Source organism: Lepidochelys kempii, chromosome 2, assembly GCF_965140265.1.
Source record: "Lepidochelys kempii isolate rLepKem1 chromosome 2, rLepKem1.hap2, whole genome shotgun sequence".
NCBI classification, from domain to species: domain Eukaryota; kingdom Metazoa; phylum Chordata; order Testudines; family Cheloniidae; genus Lepidochelys; species Lepidochelys kempii.
The window spans coordinates 268,896,856-268,905,092 of record NC_133257.1 but is presented as its reverse complement, the minus strand read 5'-3'; the positions used below and the strand labels follow the sequence as shown (position 1 = coordinate 268,905,092).

At 43.5% G+C, this 8,237-nt stretch overlaps 1 protein-coding gene across 1 annotated transcript; it reads left to right on the top strand.

Annotated features, from left to right (window-relative positions):
* Nucleotides 1-522: 522 nt before the first annotated feature.
* On the top strand, nucleotides 523-7,769 carry LOC140905794 (GTPase IMAP family member 1-like). The gene is made up of 3 exons (XM_073329282.1): nucleotides 523-1,261; nucleotides 1,943-1,982; nucleotides 6,597-7,769. Exons 1-3 carry the CDS (start codon nucleotides 587-589, stop codon nucleotides 7,364-7,366), a joined length of 1,485 nt encoding a protein of 494 aa, XP_073185383.1. The 5' UTR covers nucleotides 523-586; the 3' UTR covers nucleotides 7,367-7,769.
* Nucleotides 7,770-8,237: the final 468 nt, after the last annotated feature.

Sequence of the window (8,237 nt, the reverse complement as noted above, 5' to 3'; positions counted from 1 at the left end):
CTAAAAAGGGGTAACAACACCATGTTACTCATGTGTTCTGTGAAAGTGAAATTTTGAATATTGAATTGTTGCAATGTGCTACTTGTACAAAAAGAGGAAACTACAGATAAAATATTATTTGGAGGAAATATTCAGTGAATAATTCTGAATAAAACTGAAAGAAAATCAGTCTGTTTGCACACAATTCACTGACAGAAAACAGAGGCAAGAGAGTTGAGCTGAAGTATCCATTAACAGTTATCCTCACAGCTCCAGTCTGTCTGTCGCTACCTTATTACCTGTGCAATGATGTTCTGAATCTCATTTGTTTCCCACAGATTCTCATGCTGATGGTCAAGACCCTGGAGGACGTGAACTGAGAATTGTCCTCGTTGGTAAAAGTGGAGCTGGGAAAAGTGCGACAGGAAACACCATCCTTGGCGTGAGAAAGTTTGAGTCCAAGCTCAGCGTAAAGTCAGTAACTGAGACTTGTGCTAAAGGGAGGGTAACATGGGATGGGAGGGAGGTTGTGGTTATCGATACTCCTGATATTTTTGATACAAAGGCCCCTGTTGAAGCATCTGCCTGTGAGATCGCTCGCTGTACCATGCTCTCCTGCCCAGGCCCCCATGCTCTGGTGCTGGTTACACAGCTGGGCTGTTACATTGAAGACGATATGGCAGCAGTCAGGCGAATACGAGAGATTTTTGGGGCTGAAGCGATGAGGTACACGGTTGTCTTATTCACCCGGAAAGAAGACTTAGAAAGTGACTCACTGAATGATTATATAAGAGACTTGGATAACCAAGATCTTCAGAAGTTGATTAAAGTTTGTGGGAACCGATGCTGCGCTTTCAACAATAAAGCAACTGGCACAGAAAGGGATGAGCAGATTAATGAACTGAGGAAAGTGATTGAGGAAATGGTGCAGGGGAATGGAGGCCGATCTTTCAGCAATGAGATGTACAAATATGCCAAAGAGAAGATTGAACAACAGGAGAGGGCACTTGAGAAAAAATACAGAGAACTAGAGGAAGAAAAGGTAAAAGATATGATACATCACTTCAAGGAGAAATATAAAAATATAAAGGAAGGCTTAAAGTCAAGGCCAGAGGAAATAAAGGAAATGCATCTAAAACTAGGCAAGACTGTATATCAAGCTTTAGAAACGCTGTCAAAAGCTCAAAAAGCCACAGAGGCAGAACAGGAAGAAAAGCTGCTGAAAGAAATACAGAAGTACTACAAGGAAAAGGGAAAACAAGGGAAGAAGGAAGCAATGATGGTAATGAGATTAGCTCTGTGTTTGCATATTTAAGTATACTTACTCCTGTGCAAATGGGACCTAAACAAAGTTCTGCGGTATTTAGGGGAATCTGGACTTGTGAGGGGCTGAGTACTGAGGGGTCTGGCACCTTGCCAAAGGCACTCAGCCCTTCAGCAGATTGAAATCCCAGGACTGTAATTATGACACTGATCACCTTTAGAAAGTGATTTGAAATCTACAAATGAAAAAGGCTATATGAGAGCAAGGTATTTATTAAGGATTAATTAATTATTAATAGTTGGATTATGTTTTAATTATTAGTATAACTGTAAGTGCCTGGCCTACCTTCTCTAAGCCATTTACTCTGTTCTTTTCCTGGATCATCTCCCTTGTTGTTCATTATTTTTTGCAGTTTCTGCTGATCCTGATCCAGTCTCAAGTTTTGGGATCTGACAGATATGTCAGAAGACCTTTTCATGGGTAGCCATTTCTAAGGAACAGTAAGACCATGATTCAAGAGAAGATGCATGTAATTATTGCAGAAAATTACAATTTGAGTGAGAGGCTGATCACTGCTGAACAAATACATTAAAAAGAATCTTAGAGATGGCAAGGAGAATTTTTGCAGCCTTATTCATGATTTTTCTTTGCTCTGATAACATGTTTGCAAATAACTGCTTATTTTTATAAATCTTTCAGCCAGAAAGGAAAGGGAGAGAAAATGAAGAAACTGCTGAAGGTAAGTGACGCTCAGAAATCTGTTCTGCACTCGCTACTGACTTAGGCACCAATGCTTCAATGACTTACATACAGGTGTAGTTTTAGGCATGGGAATAGGACCTCATAGACCCAGATTTTAAGCCCAGAAGGACCCATTAGATCATCTAGTCTGTGCTCCTGTACAGCAGAGACAAAAGCATTCCATCCACTTACTCCAGTAATGAGATCAATAACTTGTGTTTGCCTAAAGCATCTCTTCCAGAAAGACATTGAATCTTGATCTGAATATTTTAAGAGCTGGGATGGTGAATCCACCACTTCCCTTGGTAGCTTGTTCCAATGGTTAATTATCCTGACTGGTAAATGTGTGCCTTATTTCTAATTTCAGTATCTCTGGCTTTAGCTTCCAGCCATTCGCACTTTATATGCTTCTCTTTGGTACATTACAGAGCCCTTTAGTACCTGGTGTTTTCTCTGCCTGAAGGCACTTGTACTCAAGTCACCTCTCAATCTTCTATTGGTAAGCTCAACACAGTGAGTTTCATAAGTCTTCCACTGGAAGTGGAAGGTATCTGCTACAGACCACCAGACCAGCAGGAGAAGGTAGACAAGGCTTTCTTTGGACAACTAACAGAAGTTTCCAGATCACAGGCCCTGGTTCTAATGGGGGACTTGAATCACTCTGACATCTGCTGGGAAAACAATACAGCAGTGCACAGAAAATCCACAAAGTTTTAGGAGAGTGTTAGGGCCAACTTCCTGGTGCAAGTGCTGGAGGAACCAGCTAGGGGCCGTGCTCCTCTTGACCTACTGTTCACAAATAGGGAAGAATTGGTAGGGGAAGTAGAAGTGGATGGCAACCTGGTCAGCAGTGACCATAAGATGGTCAAGTTCAGAATCCTGACAAAAGGAAGAAAGGAGAGCAGCAGAATACGGACCCTGGATTTCAACAAAGCATACTCTGACTCCCTCAGGGAACTGATGGGCAGGATCCCTTCGGAGACTAATATGAGGGGGAAAGGAGTCCAGGAGAGCTGCCTGTATTTTAAAGAATCCTTATTGAGGGTGCAGGAACAAACCATCCTGATGTGCAGAAAGAATAGCAAATATGGCAGGCAACCAGCTTGGCTTAACAGAGAAATCTTCTGTGAGCTTAAACTCAAAAAGGAAGCTACAAGAAGTGGAAACTTGGACAGATGACTAGGGAGGAGTATAAAAATATTGCTCGAGCATGCAGGGGTGTAATCAGGAAGGCCAAAACACAACTGGAGTTGCAGCTAGCAACAGATGTGAAGGGTAACAAGAAGGGTTTCTACAGATATGTTAGCAACAAGAAGGTCAGGGAAAGTGTGGGACCCTTACTGAATGGGGGAGGCAACCTAGTGACAGATGTAGAAAAAGCTGAAGTACTCAATGCTTTTTTTGCCTCGGTCTTCACAGACAAGGTCAGCCCCCAGACTGCTGCACTGGACAGCACAGTATGGGAAGGAGGTGAGCAGCTCTCAGTGGTGAAAGAACAGGTTAAGGGCTATTTCGAAAAACTGGACATGCACAAGTCCATGGGTCCGGATCTAATGCATTTGAAGGTGTTCAGAGAATTAGCTGATGGGATTGCAGAGCCATTGGCCATTATCTTTGAAAAATTGTGGCAATTGTGGGAGGTCCTCGATGACTGGAAAAAGGCAAATATAATGCCCATCTTTTAAAAAGGGATGAAGGAGAACCCAGAGAACTACAGACCGGTCAGTCTCACCTCAGTCCCCAGCAAAATCATGGAGCAGGTCCTCAATGAATCCATTTTGAAGCACTTGGAGGAGAGGAAGGTGATCAGGAACAGTCAACATGGATTCGTCAAGGCCAACTCATGCCTGGCCATCCTGACTGCCTTCTATGGTGAGATAATTGGCTCTGTGGATATGGGGAAAGTGGTGGATGTGATATACCTTGACTTTAGGAAAGCTTTTGGTACGGTCTCCCACAATATTCTTGCCAGCAAGTTAAAAAAGTATGGATTCGATAAATCGACCACAAGGTGGATAGAAAGCTGGTTAGATTGTGGTGCTCAGTGGGTAGTGATAAACAGCTTGATGTCAAGTTGGCAGCTGGTATCAAGTGGAGTGCCCCAAGGGCTGGTTTTCTTCAACATCTTAATTGATGATCTGGATGAGGGGATGGATGGAACATTCAGCAAGTTCACAGATGACACTAAGCTGGAGGGAGAGGTAGATATGCTGAAGAGTAGGGATAGAGTTCAGAGTGACCTAGACAAATTGGAGGATTGGGACAAAAGAAATCTGATGAGGTTCAACAAGGACAAGTGCAGAGTCCTGCACTTCGGAAGGAAGAATCCCATGCACCGCTACAAACTGGGGACCGACTGGCTGTGCAGCAGTTCTGCAGAAAAGGACCTGGGGATTACAGTGGATGAGAAGCTGGATAGGAGTCAGCAGTGTGCCCTTGTTGCCAAGAAGGATAACAGCATATTGGGCTGCATTAGGAGGAACATTGCCAGCAGATCGATGGAAGTGATTATTCTCCTCTATTCGCCACTGGTGAGGCCACATCTTGAGTATTTGGTCCAGTTTTGGGGACCCCCCACCAACTACAGAAAGGATGGGGACAACTAGAGAGAGTCCAGTGGAGGGCAATGAAAATGATTAGGGGGCTGGGGCACATGGCTTATGAGGAGAGGCTGAGGGAACTGGGATTGTTTAGTCTGCAGAAGAGAAGAGTGAGGGGGGATTTGATAGCAGCCTTCAACTGCCTGAAGGGGGGTTCCAAAGAGGATGGAGCTCGGCTGTTCTCGGTGGTGGCAAATGACAGAACAAGGAGCAATGGTCTCAAGTTTCAGTTGGGGAGGTCTAGGTTGGATATTAGGAAACACCATTTCACTAGGAGGGTGGTGAAGCACTGGAATGGGTTACCTGGGGAGGCGGTGGAATCTCCATCCTTAGAGGTTTTTAAGTCATTAACATCTGCCATTTTCTCCACCCCTTGAATCATTTTGGTAGTGCTTTGTACCCTCTACATTTTTCAGCTTTTTTTTTTAAAAAGGTGACACCAGAACTGGACGCACTATTCCAGGATCAGTCTGATAAATGCCATAAACATGGATAAAATCACCTCCTTATGCCTGTGTATACATCCAAGGATCACATTAGCCCTTTTTGCCACAGCGTCGGACTGGGAGTTCGTGTCATCTACAATTTTTATCTCAGTGCTTTTATATTTACTTCCAGATATTGAATACAAGTATCAAATAATGTTGGGCCTACCCCCAGTCCTCACAAAACCCCTCAGAAACACTCCCATCTGATGATGATTCACCATTGAAAACTCCTTTTTGAGATCCGTCAATTAACGAGATTTTAATCCATTTAACATGTGCTGTGATGTTGTATAATTCTAGTATTTTCATGAGAATGTCATGCAATACCAAGTCCAACGCCTTAGAGAAGCCTAAGGATAAACATCATACAGCTTCTTTTATCAACTCAACTTGTAACCTCATCAAAAATGCATCCCGTTCTAGCGTTCACATTAGAAAAGGGATGTTATACAGTGGGTGAGGGTGCAGCAAAGAGCTACAAAAGGGATTTGAGGGCTGGAGAAAATGCCTTACAGTGAGAGATTTAAAGACTCAATCTGTTTAGTTTATCAAAATCAGTATCAAGGGTATAAATACATTCATTTGGAGAAATTACTGTGTGCCAAAGAACACTTTAATCTTGCAGAACACGAACCAACTGCTGAAAGTTAAAGCCAGATAAATTCAGTTGAGAAATTAGGCACAGCTTCGACAGTGAGTGTAATTAACCATTGGAACAAGCTCCCAATGGAAGTGGGGAAGTCCTTGTTTCTTGGTAGTTTCAGATTGAGACTGGTTGCCTTTCTGGAACGTGCTTTAGGTAAACACAAGTTACTGGGCTCAATACAAAGGTAACTGGCTGAAATTCTCTGCCTTGCATTATGCAGGAGTTCACACTAGATTACCATAGATTATCTCTTCTGGCCATGTACACCTGTGACCCCACACAACTATTAATGGAAATAATGATACACTAAATCCCCTTTGATTCCTTTTAGAAAAGGAGTACTTGTGGCACCTTAGAAACTAACAAATTTATTAAGGTGCCACAAGTATTCCTTTTCTTTTTGCGAATACAGACTAACACGGCTGCTACTCTGAAACCTTTGATTCCTTTTGTAAGTCCTCAGAAATCTCAGTCCATGCAGGTCAATGCTAACACACCACATCCTCCGTTGTTTCTGCTCTCGTATTCCGAAGAGGCTGTCATATTTTTTGTGTCACAGTTCTGTGATGATGTCAAATGCCAACTGGCTGCTCAGCTCTGACACCATAGTGGTGAGAGCAGCACCTTTCACATGTGACTTAAAATCCATTTGTATCAAAGCACTGGGATGCTCCAGTGACCTCGACCTGAATTCTGATCTGAATTCAAACACAGGGAGGTTTCAAATCCAGACCCAAATCTTGAAACTCAGGCAGCCTGTAGTTTTAATGCAAGTTTATATAAATATTTGTTTTAATTAAGAGAAATCTTAAACCCACCATCTTTACTTTATTATACATGCAATAACATAGTAAATCTGTCAAAATTCTTCCCAACAGGTGCACAAGAAAGCAGCCACATCAAATTAAAATTCATCCTTGTTGGTAAGGAAGGAGCTGGGAAAAGTGCAACGGGAAACACCATCCTTGGCAACAAAGTGTTTGAGTCCAAACTGGGGGCAAAGCCAGTAACCGAGGCTTGCAGTACAGGGAGCATGAGCTGGAACGGGAAGGAAGTTGTGGTTATCGATATGCCTGATGTATTTTCTCCAGAGGCCAGTGACACAGAAACCTATCGAGAGATCAGTCATTGTATCCTGCTCTCTGCCCCAGGCCCTCATGCTCTGGTGCTGGTGACTCAGCTGGGCCATTACACTGAAGAAGACAAGGAAGCAGTGAAGCGAGTATGGGAGATTTTTGGAGTCGAAGCTAAGAGGAACACGATTGTCCTGTTCACCCGGAAAGAAGATTTAGGCGGTGACTCACTGAGGGACTATGTGACAAACTCAGATAACAAAAATCTTAAGGAGCTGATTCAAGAGTGTAAGAACCGGTACTGCGCTTTCAACAACAAAGCAACTGGAGCAGAGAGGGACGAACAGGTTAATGAGCTGATGGAAATAACTGAGAAAATGGTGGAGGAGAATGGAGGCAGATGCTACACCAATGAGCTGTATTCTGAGGTGGAGCGTATGGTGGATGGAGGAACTGAAGAAAAGCACAGGAAGGTTGAAGAAAAACTGAGAGAGCAGATGGCAAAACAAAAGACACCCAAGAGAGAGGCTATGACTACTAGATTACACAACATGTTGAGGAGACCCTGGCTGTAAGAGTAATGACCGAGGCCCAGCAGCTCCCACCTTCCACTGATCTATGGAGGAAGGGGCCTGTACCATTGGGGCAGCCTCCAGGACAAGGTGTAAAAGGCTTATCCCCTGGAAGCAACTGTAGCCATCATCAGCCAATAGCAGGGAGCCAGGGACCAGAACCTTCACAACCTGCCATGTGATAACGAACCTTTTGGATTTCCCATTTTGGACTCTGAAACCTACTTCAATCACTATGCATAAACAACCCACCCCACTGCCAATAATGCCACCTGCTCTGCAATATCACTGCACCCCACCATTGCCTCTATCCTTCTTCCCTACCACTTTCCCTTGTTTTCATCCCTAATTTGTTCCCATATGCCCATCCTCCCCCTTTTGCCTCTGCTACACCCTCACATGCCCTCTACCCCCGAAAAAAAGTTATTTGTTGTATGTAGCTACAGTTTGGAAACACCAAAATACAATCAAATTAATGCTAATACACTGTTTTATGTATATTTATTTGTATTTTATTAGCATCTAAGGGCTCCAATCAAGCATTGGGGCCTTATTGTGCTGGATGCTCTGCAAACATGCAGTAAGAAGGCAGTCCCTGCCCCTAGAGCCATACATGTCTCATTTTAGTTTGTAAGATATACAAGCTCATGGGGGTTAGCCACAGTGAGCTGGGAGAAGATTGTGGTCTGTCTGTTCAGTGAAGGGTAAGTGACGGTACAGTGTGAGATGACATTGTGTGCACAAGGGTGAAAGGATTTTAAAATTTAGCAGCTGTGATGTTCTTTCTGTGGAGTACGCTAAGTGTGTGAGTGCCGGGCAGGTGTATGTAGCTCCTGTTCAGTACAGGGCAAAAGCAGCGTTATGTGTTATGTGT

Bases quoted from the DNA above. Each gene is read 5' to 3' on its own strand.
- LOC140905794 (XM_073329282.1), top strand. From the start codon at position 587: ATGCTCTCCTGCCCAGGCCCCCATGCTCTGGTGCTGGTTACACAGCTG. The intron at 1,262-1,942 runs GTAATGAGATTA...TAAATCTTTCAG, and splicing joins GGAAGAAGGAAGCAATGATG to CCAGAAAGGAAAGGGAGAGA. The intron at 1,983-6,596 runs GTAAGTGACGCT...TCTTCCCAACAG, and splicing joins AAATGAAGAAACTGCTGAAG to GTGCACAAGAAAGCAGCCAC.